Genomic DNA, 17753 nt, shown 5'->3' with positions numbered 1-17753 from the left:
GGGTCTTCAGATTTGGTTTCAGAACCACGAATATACCTTATAATCAAGCTGCTTTCTGTTTTGTTTTCTATTGTCTAATCTATTCCTCTTTTTATTGCTATTTATCTCAAAGGAGCTATCCCTGTACTGTACATCTGGAGGGCAATTTGTACATAGCACCCTGTTGCGTGTTTATCTTAATGTCAAAATATAAACCGCCAATAAAAATCAGCTTTTGAGTGTTAGAAATGCCCCTTGGTGATTCTTGGATGCTCACATATACATAAAACCAGTCTATATATTCAGGGGAGGATTAGTTTGGAATATGCATAAGAGGCCAGAGCTGCAAGGCGGAGGGGGGGATGGCATGTTTCACTCTCTTGACGACGCCATTCTGTTGATACTGCGGGTCCCCTCTACCAGCGGGTGAAATGCCATCAGCGTCTCTTGTGGTGAAGTTGCAAAGAACAGACAGAAGCACCCAAGGGAAGCATACATCCTTCACTTCACCTGACTTTTATGAAACTCTTCTACATTAAAAGAACAGAAGTTATTCAGTGATGTATTTGTGATAATGTGCTTTGTTTGGATAGTTTGCCCAGATGTGTGATCTAAGTCTGCAGGCTACACACGCAAGCACGCACGCACGCACGCACACGCACACCATCGCACCATCGTTTACACTCTCCACCAGTCAAATAATGACAGAGGGCTATTAGGAGGTAATAGACCCTCACAGCTAATAGTTAGCATCTACGTATGTATATATACGCCACCTCCTTCCTTCCTTCCTTCCTTCCTTCTCCCCTCATTTCTCTGACAGCCAAACTTCCAAATATTAATACAGTGGAGATGATGCAGGTTGCTCTCAGGGGGACTGACAGGAATGATTGAGGAAATGAATAAATGCAGCACTTGTCACGTAGCACTAATGAAGCAATGTTTCACAGCGCAATGTCTTGTCAAAAGTCAGATGAAAGACTTGGCGATGTAATTAAATTCCCCAACTGCTCCTCTCTGTTGATTCAGTAAGGCTGACATTGTTGTCAAGCTGTAGTTTCAATGCAGTGTTAACAAGCACTTGGTATTTGGTAAGCAGTGACTACAACAGATCTTTTGAAAGAAGTTATGATTTGTTTCTGGGGGCAAATCCTTTCTCTTCTATTTGAGAAGGAAACACCATTTTACATTTGTTTTTGCCCAAGGAAAACCTTTTGATTATAGTTATTCACCCTCTTGCACCACACAGCTGTACTGTTGTCTGTGGATTTGACTCGATAATGAAGCAGCTAGTAACCTCCCTCCCTCCACACAAACAGAGAGGGCAGGGTCAGGATAAAAAGAGGGAGTGTTTAGGAATCAGAATCCCACCCATCTTTCCACCCTCTCTCCCCACCTTTATCCTGTTCTTCTCGCTTGTATGAAACAAAAAAAAAGAAAAGAAAGCCAAAAGAACACTGTCAGGGGACAACAGGTGAACTTGCACAAGTTAATACGATGATGCACATTGTTACTTTTTGAAAAGAAAGCATTCTAATCTTTACATTATTGACACTGATCATGTTTGATTTTGCAGCTGTTGCCCAGTGTATCCAGCAAGTGTGACGTCTAAATGCCATACCTCAATGATGGCCCCATCTGGTTGTCGGAGGAAATGTCTGTATCTTTGCTTGAGCCCGCTTACGTAGAGCGTGTAGATGGCCACGTGGGTGCTGGTCTCTCCCTGTGGTAGGGGAGAGGGCTTCCTATGTGGGTCATCTACGGGGGTTGCAGAACCAGCCAATGGGTCCTCTGCTGTCCAGATATAGTCATAGACTGCCACCTAGTCACACACACAATGGGAAATAGATTTATTCTAACATATGTCCGACTTTAAATCTGCATTTTACAGTATTATTCAATAACACAGATGGAAAAAAAATCTTTCTGGTTTTAAAAGAGTAATGGGTTCACCATTAAGATAATCAAACTAAATGCAATCACGGATGTTTGAAAAATATCGTGCAAAATTATGAAATGAGAACAGTGACAACAAAATTATCTTATATGCAAGATCAAATTCTCTACTTCAATATATTATCTAAAGTTAGCGGTACCTCTCCAACTGCTGTAAAAAAACAAAACGTTTTGTTTGTTGTTTTTTACAAAATTGTACAGTGGCCACCAAGTGTAAACTTGAGGCATACGACATAATGAAAATACTTTTATTTAAAACAAATTTTAATATACAGCTTCGGACAAGCCCTGCTGGAGTTCACTAGGTGATGCTAATTGTTACTAGTACATGAATCCTATGGGGCCCACTCAGTGGCAGGTTGTATACAGGTTCATGCATACATACGCTTAAACCTGATAGCAGGCCTGTTCACTGTGCGTGTGTATATTTGGCACTTACACACCTGTAATGCTCTGCCCTTCTCTATTAGGGTGAGACACAGGCAGCAAGCAGAGCGTGTAACATGTTATATAGGTCATGCAACTCGAAGTCATCCATGTGTGAAGATCATGGAAGCTCTCTCTCAAAGTGTGCGCTGGTAAAGGCTCCAATGTGTCCTGAGCGCGCAATTTTGGTGGATTTTACACAAGAGAATATCAAGAGAATGTATTCTACCAAGTGAATGTAAACAACATACACAACCCCAATTCCAATGAAGTTGCGACGTTGTGTTAAACATAAATAAAAACACAATACAATGAGTTGCAAATCATGTTCAACCTATATTTAATTGAATACACTACAAATACACGATATTTAATGCTCAAACTGATAAACTTGATTGTTTTTAGCAAATAATCATTAACTTAGAATTTTATGGCTGCAACACGTTCCAAAAAAGCTGGGACAGGGTCATGTTTACCACTGTATTACATCACCTTTTCTTTTAACAACATTCAATAAACGTTTGGGAACTGAGGACACTAATTGTTGAAGTTTTGTATGTGGAATTCTTTCCCATTCTTGCTTGACGTACAGCTTCAGCTGTTCAACAGTCCGGGGTCTCCGTTCTCGTATTTTACGCTTCATAATGCGCCACACATTTTCAATGGGAGACGGGTCTGGACTGCTGGCAGGACAGTCAAGCGCCCTGCACTCTTTTTCTGCGAAGCCACGCTGTTGTTACACGTGCAGAATGCGGTTTGGCATTTTCTTGCTGAAATAAGCAGGGGCGTGTGTCCATGAAAAAGACATCGCTTGGATGGCAGCATATGTTTCTCCAAAACCTCTATGTATAGTGGCACTAACACAGCCCCATACCATCACAGATGCTGGCTTTTGAACCTTTTGAACCTGAACAGATGCTGGCTTTTGAACCTGAATTTGAAATGTGGACTCATCAGACCATACAACACTTTTCCACTTTTCATCAGTCCTTCTTAGATGAGCTCGGGCCCAGAGAAGCCGGCGGCATTTCTGGGTGTTGTTGATAAATGGCTTTTGATTTGCATAGTAGAGTTTCAAGTTGCACTTACGGATGTAGCGCCGAACTGTATTTACTGACATTGGTTTTCTGAAATGTTCCTGAGCCCATGTGGTGATATCCTTTACACATTGATGTTGATTTTTGATGAAGTGGCGCCCGAGGGATCGAAGGTCACGGGCATTTTATGTTGGTTTTTGGCCTTGCCGCTTACATGCAGTGATTTCTCCAGATTCTCTGAACCCTTTGCTGATATTATGGACCGTAGATGATGAAATCCCGAAATTCCTTGCAATTGTACGTTGAGGAACATTGTCCTTAAACTGTTGGACTATTTTCTCATGCACTTGTTCACAAAGAGGTGACCCTCGCCCCATCTTTGCTTGTGAATGACTGAGCAATTCAGGGAAGCTCCTTTTCTACCCAATCATGGCACCCACCTGTTCCCAATGAGCCTGTTCACCTGTGGGATGTTCCAAACAGGTGTTTGATGAGCATTCCTCAACTTTCTCAGTCTTTTTTTGCCACCTGTCCCAGCTTTTTTTTGCAACGTGTTGCAGCCATAAAATTCTAAGTTAATGATTATTTACTAAAAACAATAAAGTTTATCAGTTTGAACATTAAATATCTTGTCTTTGTCGTGTTTGCAATTAAATATAGGTTGAACATGATTTGCAAATCATTGTATTCTGTTTTTATTTATTTATAACACAACGTCACAACTTCAATGGAATTGGGGTTGTACGACTTTTGTATTACCTCCAAGATTAATCCAATGTGAAAGAAATAAAAAAAGCATGAAAATATACTCTCACATTAGAATTCCGTATAAAATCGATGAACTCGCCAAAGCATACAGAAAAATGTGGCGTCACAAAGAGGAACTTTTCAATAGCAAAATTCAAGGTGACCCCATAATTGGCAGTGTAATTATGACTCCTCTGAAAACACAGAAACTGTTGGAAGAAAAAAAAGGGCTCATTCAATGGGCCATGAGTGTCACGGTCAAGCTGAAGGAGAGGTTTAATTTAGTGGTGTATCGATGTCAGGCGGCACCTCTAAACACTTATCCAAATACAACTCAAGGCACTTTACAGAGAAAACAGTGAGGCCTATTACCTATCTTGTAATTAGAGACACTGCATAAGCTCGAAAGCAGGCAGTCTCGCAATTAGAAAGGTGTGTATGTGTTTTTGTCTTTCTGTCATTGTGGGGCTCAACCCCTGATATATTGAGAGCATATTTCTTCTCATTTTGACATATTGGATGTTCCATACAAGTAAGATGCTAGGATGAACTTATTTCACTCCATGTGCGCGCATGTCCATACATTCAAACTGTGTGTGCATTTCCAGGCATTGGTCTATTTGATTAGTATTTATCCTAATTTGGTGTTATTACCTTCACCGAGTAGGTTATGTTTTCATTGGCATGTGTGTTTCCGTTTTACTTCTATTTAATTGTATGCAACGATCTTGGGTATATTTTTCACAAATCCCGATCATATACTTATAAATTGCATAAACTGTATGAAATAATAATGCAATAATTAAAGAATGATTTCAGACCTATTGTCTGGTCCAAATTAGTCAAGGGTTTTATTCCGACTCACAGTTATGTTCCATCACTTTAAAAAAACATTGTTCTCTTGTTCTCTTACCGGCGTAAAGAGTTTAAACACAAAGAATCTTTGTTATGTATATGAAACAGTGCTAATACGTAAACGTGACACAAAATTAGCATTTGTTGATAATGTTGCCTGTGTGCACCGTAATTTGAGTTCCCTATTAGAATTACTGTTTTCACACCAAGCGAAATAAACCACACAAGGTGGAACACAACCTGTGTATCCTTTGTTCTTTCCATCTTCAATCGCCAATTCAAAAAGGAAAAAGTGACTGATTTTATTCTTATTTTATAATAGATTTATAGACCAGTAGCAGAACTTTAAAATCTATTCTAAAGCTGACTGGAAGCCAGCTTTATCTGTTTTAGACAGTGACACACCACCTCAATTGAACTGTAGTGATCTGGAGACACTGCTAGATATAACTGTGTGTCATCTGCATAGCTATGATAGTCAAAAAGTTCAGAAGACTCTGACCCAAGGGTAGCATATACAGGCTGAACAGGAGGGGTCCAAGAACTGACCCTTGAGGGATGTATGGGGTCTTGAAGTATCTGATTCGGGGGGGGGGGGGGGGTTATTGTGAGCTTGTCAACTGCAGAAAACACAGTGCAAGTATTGTTGCAATTCTTACTGATGATTTCAGAAAGGTGTTGCTGTCTAGCCCTGACTAACTCTTAGTTAAAATTACAAAGATGTTGTCTGTAGAGGTCGTAGTCAATTTGGAGTTCAGTTTTTCTCCACTTACATTCTGCTTTCAGCCTTTGAATAGGGCCAAAACGTCCGACTTACAATCATAACCATCCATTCTCTGAACTGCTGAACTAAATATCATCAATACCAAACTCGGTCCCGTGGCCCGTTTGTCAGTCTGCTACATGTGGAACGTCACGCGACCAAACCAGCTTAAAGGGCTTCCTGTGCATGTTACGTGAACAACCATAACTACAGGATGATGACATGAGTGTTTGAAGCCGAACTTAACTTTTGCTTTCGTTATGGCTAGTGTCTTCAGACAAAAGTTAAATACATGTACTGTATATTATTTAGTTATACAAATATGATGTGATATACATCAACACGAAGAAAGCCTAAACATGGGATATTCTGATCTTTGGTGGCTCTGTGTTAAACAAAAGGCAATGTAGATGTTTAAAGATCCTACGGGTGCTTTGTGCTTTCCCATTCCGCCATTTACCTGTGCTGGGAGGAAATGCTTTCACCTGTTTTTTTTTTGGCGAGAGTCAAGTTGCTCGTCAAGGATGGGAACACCAAGTCGCGTTAGAAGCTTTATGGTTAGAGCTGGTAGAATATGAAGCCACTTTGGTTAAATGCACCTGCTTGGCTGTCTCTTTGTCCTGTTCATGATTCGCCCTGAAAGAAAGAGATTTTTTTCCCCCTCTTCGCCATGGTACGGTCCTTCGCTAATTAGCATGTGAAATCCAGTTGACAAGGCCAAACAAAAGCTTTAAAATGTGTTTGTATGTCAGGTTTGGGTGATGCCATTTCATGCAATGCACCATGGCTCTCATGGTGCATCACGGCTGAGACAAAACAACTGGAAAGAGCATTAGAGGCTCCTCACTACGACTGTTCTGGTCTGGTTTTGCTCCATCATGGTGCCTTCTTGCTTTCTTTTAAGAGTTTGAGTGCTCTTGCCACGCCGCCATTGTTCCATTTGATAGCACTAAGTGACTGATTTAGGTTCAATGCCTGCATGGAGCAGACAGGCCAGCTGTGGTTTAAGCAGATAGCATTCAAGTGAGCTAACCCAATTCAAAGCCAATCAGGCTGGGATTTATTGTAGGGGTCTGTATTTAGAAATCTGATAGAGTCTGCATCAGTCCCTTGACTGGCATCACGAGAGACAGACCTTATGTATTTTGGCTGAGGACTATAAATGGCAAACCATGTTTTCCAGCAAGGACATAAATTTCAGGATTTGTAGACATTACGGCAAATGGAGAACGGGCAAGGGCAACGGGGGCACAGGAAGTGTGGATGGCACAGCTGCAGAAATGGTTCACAAAGACAGTAAGCCTGTCTTTCTCAGGGTAAATGTGATTTTGTACTAACCAAATTATAGCAGAGTGCATCTGAATACATACAAAAAGTGCTTCAATAGAGAGGGACAACTGATATTTTTTTTTTTTTCTCGCGTCAATCATTTTCATTCAAGTGCCTGTAAATATAAAGCCTGTCCATGTCATTAAAAAACTTGAGAAAAAAAACATTAGTAAAACTGTAGCATCAATTGTAATCAAATATCAAACAAATATTGATTAAACCTATAGCTAAAAGACAGCATACAGTTTGCAATGAAAAACGAAATAATAATAATAATAATAGTAATAATACATCTCCATGGCACGGTGGACAACTGCCTCACAGTTCGGAGGACCGGGGTTCAAATCCGGCCTTTCCTGTGGGGAGTCAGCATGTTCTCCGGGTACTCCGGTTTCTTCCCACATCCCAAAAACATGCATGGTTGGTTAATTGAAGACTCTAAATTGCTTATAGTTCATTTTGCACGTTCTGTGAGGAGCAGTGGTGGGTAGACTAGCCAAACATTGTGCTCAAATAAGAGTACTGTTACCTTAGAATAATATGACTCAAGTAAGAGTAAAAAGTAGTCCTCCAAATATTTAGAAACAAATTGCTATAACTGATTTTGCATCTTCACATACTAAAAAGGCAGGTGCAAACCGACATGCACAGTGGTCCCAGCCGCAGAGCAGGCAAAATTAGAACTTTAATGCTTGTTCAAACATTAGTGAAATGCCAGAAAAAAAAATATCACAACATATTGTCTATTGAGCAATGCAATTTTGACGCTTTGAATGGTCTAAGGATAGCTTGGAGCCAGTCCTCAAGTCATGCCAAATCACCAAACTGACGAAACTCCTTTTTTTTTTTTTTTTCTGCATGGATCATCTTAGCGCACTGTGACAATTGGTGATTGCTTCTTCCCGAATTATTAATATTAGAAAAAAGCTGGACGATACGTACTGTATGACACAGTGCAGTTGTACACTACATCAAACTCTAACTACAATAGCAGTTACCGTAATTTTTGGTGTATAATGCACATTCCCCCCCCCCCCACAAAAAAAATTGTAAGAAGTCAGTAGTGCGCATTATACATAGGAATAGGTGAAAATGAAAAAAAGTTCACATTTTATAGATGTATGCCGCCACCTAGAGGTTACCAAAAAGCTGTACATTTTAATTCCAATATGCCGCCACCACCTCGAGGTTATGAAAAAGGTGTAGCCTACACTTTCATAGCCAATATGACAGGGTATGACTGCATATATGTACAGTTGTGCTCATAAGTTTACATACCGTGGCAGAATTTGCAAAATCCGTTTTTTAAGTACGACTGATGACTGAACAACAACCATCATTAATTTATTTATGGTTATGTTTTGTTGAATGATAATGCATTTCTGAAATGCTTGACAGTTTAATTTGAATCCCATTAAAACAACATTAAATGTGTTTCGTTTTATTTTTTTTAAGAATTGTACCCATCTTACAAATTCTGCCTGTGTAATCAAACATATGAGCACAACTGTGTGTTTTCTCATTTACTAAATAAAAGTAGGGCTGTGGATTCCAAAATAAGAGCAAGTAAATAAAGTAAAATGAATAAATCAAGTAAATAAAAAGAAACTATTACGTGTTCAAATAAAGTGCTTAACTTCAGAATAATTCTTTGAAAAAACAAACAAAATACAGATAATACAGATAATACTTAATGTTTTGATAATATGGGTATTTTAAAAACACATTATTCATCATTAATTAATTCCCGTCAAAGTACAAGCTCTGGAATTCACCCAAAATGGCTGCCTCAAACCAAAATGGGCAACTTCCTGTTCAATTTCAAACATGGTTTCTTGAGGCTTTTCGGAACGGCCTGTTAATGAGAGACGTCCATGCATTTTTGGGTCGATCTGTGAAACTGGTGGCAGTGACAATTTTTTTTATTTCCCTTGGTGCACTAATAACTGAGTTTTGAGAGGTCATACTTCGGACCCCTAAAATCCATACATTTTTACCAGGATACATGGCCCAGCAAAAACTGTTGCGTTTTCAGGCATGTTAAAGTCCCCCAAAAGGTGATTCATTCATCAGAAGTACAGTATAATAAACAACTATTCTAAGAGGGTCTTCTCTGGATCTAATAATAATAAAGGATAACATAGTTAGTTGAAGTACTCAAGTCTTTCTTGCAACAATCGTTGTCTCCTAAATTAAATAAAAGCCACCTTCATTCTGACTGTCTCAGACATTCATTTTTTAGCTTTTTTCCCAGCATTCTCAATGTTCATCCTTGGAAGGAAGACCTGCTCCTTCACTCACCCAGACCATGATACTTTTTGGTTTGGACTGCTGCTCCCGCTTGACTTTAATTTACAGTGGGGGAAATAATTAGAATCTCACTTTTGTGACGAGTCGAGTGAAAATGTAAACAATGCCTCCCTGCGGGCGGGTGCTTCATCACTTTGACAGGTGTATTTGAATTTGCTTGGGTGGCAGACAGGCTTGGTTATTTATGTATCATTCTCACATGGAAGGAGAGGCTGAGGATAGGACTATAGTATTCTGATGGAGGCCAATGAGGATACTGAAGCTCTGTGGCGTTGCAGGTGTTAGTTTGGAAATGGGGAGAATCAAAAGAGTTGTTTCCATCAGGCACCAGTTTGGGACTATACACCCATGTGTGTGGTTCCACTGTTAAAAGTTTGAATGGTAGAAACATGATTTTACAGTGATACCGTGGAGTATGAATGACTGAAAAGTTGTAGGAATTAGAGTTTGGGGAAAAACACGTCTCATAGTTGGAGTCAGCACAGCTCGTAAGGTCTCATTTTAGCCAGCATCAAATGAATAACGAAATTGCTGAGTGTATGCAGATGTTTTGCCTCTGCTTTTCTGTAAATAACAATTTAAAAAAATAAATGCATACATACATACAGTACATACATATATGCATATACAGTACACATATACGCACACATACATGCATATGTACATACTGTAGATACATACATACACACATACTGTACATATGCAGGGATCTCGTTTGATGTGCGACCCGCGTCTCAGACGCACAAAAATTAGCTGGGACGCATAAAGTACGATCAATCAGAGATAGTGTCAAACGGCGTGTGTGCGTGTGTGTGTGTGTGTGTGTGTGTGTGTGTGTGTGTATGTGAGCACGTACGTTTGATAATACGGGCGCTCGGGTACACGAAGCTGAGTTTTCTGACGGCGAGACGATAGCTGCACAGTTAGTGGAATTATTGGAATTAGTTCCAAAGCCTAACGCCACTGCGACAATGTGGGAACATTTTGGATTCAAGTCAGATGATCGCGGCCCTCCTGCTAATACCAACAAGGTGGTGTGACGAATTTGGCACCCCTACTGGAAATGCCAGCCCGTGCAGCTGCACATATCGCACATACCAAAAACTGCCACTGCTAGTGGGATACAAAGCCGCTTGCCAACTAAAAATTCAGAAAAAGTATTGACTTTTTACTTTACCACCAAGCTGTTCTTTTTGAAAAAATAAAAACCTTATTTATAAACATTATATAATTGCTTCGCAAATCTTTACTTCCAATGATGGTTTGGTTTTAGCTTGGTAAATAAATTAAAGGTAAAAAATACCAAAGTGGCCCTCACACCCTTTTTCTGGACCGTATGTGGTCCTTGAAAGAAAAAGTTTGGAAACCCCTGGTTTAAGTGATGCACTGACGACACCACTGGTGCAGTGGGCATTGATGGCATCATTTGGAGACCAACCATGCAAGCGATTATTGTCAAGTGTTAGTGAAGAGATAGACTCGGTTGCTTCTTTTGTCCACAGACGCACACACGCGCGCACACACACACACACACACACACACACACACACACGCACACAGTTGCTCGTGAAAGCCTCATACGGTGAGCATGCGTACATTGCCAGTGCCTGCGGGCCCTTGGGGCCAGGCAGCATGGATGAGGGGGAGGAAAGGTTTGTGGAGAGATGGGAAGAAGGGTGAGGAAGGGTGAGAGGAATATGCACCGTGCAGAGGCTATCTAATCTATAGAGGGTCAACGCCCCCTCTCCTGCCATCCCCCAATATTGCTGCCATGGAATTGACCCCAGGTTCAAGGCCTGCTTGGTGCAGCACTGGCTTTGGCTTAATACCACATAGACACTGACCATGCGGAAGTACGAAAGAACACATTGCCAACACAAATGAATTGGGCTCATTCACAATTTTGACATAGCAAGTGCACGTTGTGGAGTGTAATACACACGAACAAGGCTCATATGTCAAGGTTCACACTGCACAAACGCTCATCCACAAATAAACTAATGCACACACATACACAAGCACACCGTGGGTTCCTGAAATACACACATGCAAGACGACGAAGGGTTCCGACACACAGTGAGCGGCCGGGAACATGTGAAAGCACAAAGCATAAAAGAGCAATCGACATACATGCATGGATAAGCCAAGCAATGTCAGCCATTAGAATGGAAATAGATATGCTATTATTCTAAATCTGGCCAATATGTGGATGGTTGGCAGATATAATTGGAGCATCTTGAAAATGGCATGGATGCACACTGTCTGATTTGGCCACAGCAAAGGTCTATGTCTTGTTAAACGCACCACTGGACAAGACAGGCAACCCATTCACATTTGCATGCAGGAAACACAGACACGCACACACGCACGCATGTGCGCCCATGCATGCACACACACACACACACACACAGAGTGACAAAACAGCAAACACACTATAGTGGTTTCCATCGGCTTCAGCACTCATTACTGTGCCTATCCAGCAAAACTACTGCCTATAACCATCTCGAGTGGAATAATCACAGCTAAAGTAGTGCGACAACACCGCATCCTAAACTAGCACACAATCAGATTGGATTTAGAAAAATGAAAAACAAGCAACGCTGGCTATAAAGAGTCAGAATAAACTGACTTTTAAAAGAAGATTATCCGGAGAGATAATATAGTTGAGTGGCTGAGATAATCCTGAAAATAAGATATGCATAATTTACTGTTACTAATCTCCTTTGCGGGAAAATAAAGCCTATTGCCAGCCGAGAGTAAACATCTCACATCACAGACCATCTCTTACTTCTACACCATGTCTGACTCAGGACACCACTTTCTTAGTTATGTACATTTATTTATGTGCATACTGTACCTTTACCTGGCAATCGCATATGAAATGAACAAGTTATTTGAATATCGAATTATTGAATATTCAAACCCTAAAAGTTTTCAATTCATCAAATAAACATAGAAACCTGGAAAACATATGGCTGTATATATATATATATATATATATATATATATATATATATATATATATATATATATATATTAAAATTGTAGAAAAGTTTCAATTGAAAAAGTGAGAGTACAATATTTTACAAATTCATTAATCACAGGGGAAAATACTTTTCAGAAGTCCCATTACGACCTCAATTCATCCATCCATCCATTCTCAACACCGCTTATCCTGGTTAGGGTCGCGTGGCGCTGGAGCCTATCCCAGCTGACTTTGGGCGAAAGGCCGACTACACCTTGAACTGGTCGCCAGTCAGTCGCAGGGCACATACAGACACGGACAACCACTCGCTCTCACATTCACACCGTCACTGAGTGGGAACTGAATGCACTCTGGCCGCACCAAAGTCAGGCGAGTGTACCACTACACCATCAGTGACCGACCTCCGTTTTATATTAAAAATAAGCTTCATTGTTTCTTGAAATGAACTGTCTAGTTTCCATTAGCGATAAGCTATAACAATCTAAATTTAAAAAAATATATATATATATATAAATCAGGAAATTTATGACTGTGTGTAGTGAATGTATGACTAACTTTCTGTATTTATCAATTTCAATAAAATAAATTAGAATGAATGTTTTCTACAACATTCAAATTTATTGAAATGCACTTGTAGATACCGTATATTAATTAGTTCTTATTAGTTTGATCATTGACCTGCATCAAATAATCACAATAATAAACTAAATGTAAGCATTATGAAAAAAGTAACATCACTACAAAATAAAAGCTACAATTTGAAATGAAATAGTTGTTATTCATAACAATAAAGTTGTGATATGGTGAACAAATACATGTATGTAAACAAATAGTCAATGTTTTGGCACATCTTTTTTCGGATTTGTTGCATTATCATGTTATGGTATGGTACATGGTATTACCCAATTATTATGCCGGTACACTACTCACATAAAGTAGGAATATTCGGCTTTCGGGTGAATGTTGAACCTAAAATGCACCTAACTTAATTTGACCTTTTTAAAACTTTTGAATGTCCAACTGTTCAATGTTTCAGTACTTTTATGGACAACTTGCTGTTCTAGACAGAGAGCTAAACATCCAAATTCACAACATTTGATCCATGAATGGACCAATACATTTTCGAGGACGTCCACTTCCATGCCTTTCTGTGGCACTTCCGGTCTCTCTGTGTTCCTAAAATTCCAAATAGCGGCCGCTACATTGCGTGTTCGAGCTAACAGATTACGTGCGCTGCATTTCCTAGGATCCCAAATAGTCATATTGCTAAATGTAACGTTCACTCACTTGAAAAGAGTGCGTGTGTCGTCGGCAACAATTGTAAAAGTGATGGGGACTGTGTTTAAAAGGGGGTTTTGCGCTTTAGGTAACACTGATGTTTTTGTCACCATGGAACATTTGAGAGACCGCAAAAGTGCAAAATAAAGTTTAAGGTGAGGGAATTGGAAGTGTTAGTGGTAGAAAAATTAATATATTACTGATTAAAAGAAAATTATTCGATCTTTCTGCTAATTTTAGGATAGTCATTAACCGCATAAAGAACATGTATTGTTTGGTTTAGTTGTGTGTGTGTGTGTGTTTCACCTTTATCTTTGCGCTTTAGTTTGAGTTGACCACTGCTTTTGCACATTAGTACTTACCGAAGTCTTTGACCTTTTCAGGAACGCGGCCGTGTAGCATTTGCAGTCATTTCTCATATTGAGCTCACAAATACGCAGACTGTGTGGATGCTGTGCTTCCTGCCCTTGCCTCCCTGTTATTGCCTCAGGCCATCGGGGCCCAAAGCTCTGTCCACTTAAAAAAAAAAAAACACACACAAAAAAGCAGCCATCCTCTGCAATAGAAGAAGCCACTTTAATGTGACATGCACATGCAAGCACACAAAAAGGTTCATGTGCATGTACTCGCCCAGTGTATGACTGTACTTTGACGAATATAATTCAGATGAGCACTGAATTGAAATGTTTGCACATGCAGTCAAGCATATAAAAAAAAACTTTGACCAATGAGAGCTGCAGTAACCACCCCACCACCCGCTCATTGCTCAAATTGACCAATGCTATGCCCCTCCGGTTTGACCTACACCGCCGAAGCACTCAGCTGCTTCTCAGAGGCCTGGTGTTCCTTTGCTGCTGTTATGGGTTCCTGTTCAAGGAGCTTTGGCTTCTATTGTTACTAAGTGACAGCATTTCCTGTGTATTCCGTCATGGCCTGCCACCCTCTCTGTCTGCCTGACTTCCCCCTGCAGCTTCCTCGTTATTTACGGTTACTTTTGCGTCTCATGTGGCTTGGCTCTCCATTCACTGCACGATGACCGCAGACTGGTAAATGGATCCAATTGTCATTTTAATTGCATATTAGCTTGTTTGTATTGTAAAACTAAAAATGTCGGCACATAAAGTTACCGGCACTTTATTAAGTCCACCCATACAAGTATAAACAAATCCAAAAATAAAATAATGCTCAGTGGTTAAAATAATCCATTCATCCATTTTCTGTACCGCTTATCCTGACTAGGGTGGCTGGTGAGCTGGCACCTATCTCAGCTAAATGTGGGCGAGAGGCGGGGTACACCCTGAAGTGTTTGCCAGCCAATTGCAGGGCATGGATAAAATCAAAGCCATTTTAACAATAGGCTCACCGATGGAGAGCGGCGCAACATAACACTGATATTTTCTCTTTACTTTGTTGGCACGGGGAGCAAAATACTAGGAACTAATCAATATAAAGCAGTGTAATGCAAGCTATGATAGTAATGATAAAAAATGTTTTGTTAAAATAGTACCTCTCTGACAGTATCAAGCCTAACCTTTATTACTCCCACAATGGGGAAATTTGCAATACAAATGTTTTATAAATGGAATAAAGCATCATGAATAACATTCAAGATACTCTAACAGCTGCAACTTTTGACTCTTGGCAGGTTTTCAGCCTGCCAACCATGTCAATGCTGCAAAGCACCTTGGGTGTTCCCAAATTTGTCTGCCCGTAATCCATTACCTTGACACACGAAGACAAACGGCATGAAGGAGTGCGAGTGTTGATGCAATCAGGTTGCGAAAACATCTCCGGGGCCACAGCATAAACCGCCTCCCGGCCTCTTCTGCTTTCTATTTAATCTGTCCTCTCCTTCAATTATCCCGATGTCACCACCACCGGGAAACTTTGCTTTTAGATGAATTAGCAGCAAACGAGGTTTGCAGCGGTTAAGCTGCCGCCACACTCTGTCACTGCCATAGCGATGGCTCTGACAAAACAGTTTGCATACCTGTTAAGGTCTTACAGAATTTAACACCTCCCTTTTATGTTCAGTGATCTGGAGTGGTTGACAGGAGCCAATTAATAAGGTCGATGTGCATCACTCCCTATACATAATTAATGGGGCTCATTACTGAAACAGTAGTAGATCGCTAAAATCCTTCATAGCTCAGAACATGCTAGTTTTATCAGCGGTGGGATCACAGGATGTTTTGGGTTGAACTGTTTTGAGCACATTTCCAATTGACAAATTGTCACATTTTCTTGATTATTTTATGTCCACCAGTACATAAGTGGCCCATTTGTGTGAGAGGTATGATATTGCTAGGGTTCCCGGTTCTACTATGTTTAGTTCATCAGCAGCTTGCGTAACGGACAACTACGGTGGACGCTGTGGAGAGTTTGCCACCTGGTCCTAATATAGTATGCAGTGTTTGCATTATTGTATAAATGATGATATAGAACCACAACCACAATTATAAATTTTGACTTTAAGTGACACTGGAAATGATATTGTGATATTTATGTCTGCTTTTTTCATGTTTTTCAGGTTCCATGTCCAACATTATGCATACTTTCTCCAAACGGGCATAACCAGTCTTCTAAATTTCAAGATGATTGCAATGTTCTAGAACCAAGACCTTTAAGAATGCTGCGGACCATGGCTCCAAAATTGCATTATTCAAATTTGTCAGATAAGATCAGGGGTATGAATATTCTTCGACATGTCAATATAATGAATCTATTAAAATGTTTGAGAAAATAGCAGGTCATTGATGAGGAGAAGATTTCAGAAGAGTTTAAGATGTTATAATTTGCAGAGGGTGCACCAATGTCATATTAAACCCTATGAATTAAGAATGGGATGTAATTTAAAATCGTATGTGAGTCAAGGCATGTGAGCGAATACTTTTGGCAACATAGTGTAGCTTCAAACTAAATGCTTGGACTGATCATTGCAGAGATTCTGAAATATCAGGTTCTGTGGACAGTTTTTTTGCTGACTATACAGTATAAGGCTGATAGGCTCCAATCTTTCTTGAGTAGGCAAGTTAACTGAAAACCCTTTTCCACATTCTTTTACCTTACATCTGACAGCTAAACCCCAACTATTAATGCAGGAAGGTAAGACAAATAATGGGTGCGTGCGTTTTTTTATTTTTATTTTTTTAGGCCCAGATTTACTTTGTCAAACGTCATATCCTTTTCAGAATGCATCATTTAATGCATTTCTGTTCGCTTGATATCAGAAAATTAAACATAGAGTTTGTTTTCCCTTTCCCTCATTCCTCCTTTCTCCCAGCCAGCTAATGAAGGCCTTGTGGCCTACACTTATTAAAATTTCGTCCTTGCCTCTGATATTAATTGGGTTCGTAACAAGAAATGTGGCGGATTCATTATTTAATTGCAGGGGCACATTTGGAATACAGCTTCTGAAATGTATTTTTAATGAAAAACACTGCATCCTGACCTAATCATATCAACCTAATTAGGGATGCAAAAAATCATTAGAGTTGCAAAATATTAGTTGCAGCTCTTGTCGGCTGCTCCATTGCTTGCCTTCATGAATTTTCACATTTATAATTTTCCCTGTATGTGATAAATAGTTAATAAGGGGAAAATGACACAAGAAATTGCACGTGGGCAAATTAGTCTTAAGTTAGGAAAGTGACCCTCAATGGAGACTTGGTATCCCTAATTATAAAATAATGACAAATCAGCGTGTCTTATTTTGATGAAAAATAACGCTATGGTGCAAAGTGTATTAGCCGTCATTTAAATGACATGCTCTATCTGTTAAGTCAAACTATTAGTTGAAGGTTGGATTGTTTTTTTAGTATTTAAGGTCTAATAGTCTGCAATAAAAAAAATTATATTTATTGCCAGGGCTAGGCTATATACTGTAGACAAACTAGAGTATTTGAAAATCTACGCTCCCTACCCAACAAAATGGACGAGCTTCATCTTCTCACAAAGACCAGTAAAGACTTCGGACGTTCCGCTGCCCTGTGCTTCACGGACACATGGCTTTGTGAATGCATCCCCGATGGCGCCGTAATGCTTCCGTGCTTCCAACTACATTGGGCAGACCGTGTCACGGAGCTAT

At 39.9% G+C, this 17753-nt stretch overlaps 1 protein-coding gene across 1 annotated transcript in view; it reads right to left on the bottom strand.

The window, feature by feature from the left end:
• The window catches only part of ofcc1 (orofacial cleft 1 candidate 1), a 39404-nt gene that overhangs the window by 9932 nt on the left and 11719 nt on the right, over positions 1–17753 (bottom strand). The window contains exon 4 of the mRNA XM_061666472.1: positions 1601–1801. Within this exon, the coding sequence (XP_061522456.1) occupies positions 1601–1801 (201 nt within the window). The remainder of the gene's footprint in view (positions 1–1600; positions 1802–17753) is intronic.

This window comes from Phycodurus eques, chromosome 21 (genome assembly GCF_024500275.1).
Source record: "Phycodurus eques isolate BA_2022a chromosome 21, UOR_Pequ_1.1, whole genome shotgun sequence".
In the NCBI taxonomy this organism is placed as follows: domain Eukaryota; kingdom Metazoa; phylum Chordata; class Actinopteri; order Syngnathiformes; family Syngnathidae; genus Phycodurus; species Phycodurus eques.
This window is presented reverse-complemented; position numbering and strand designations above follow the sequence as displayed.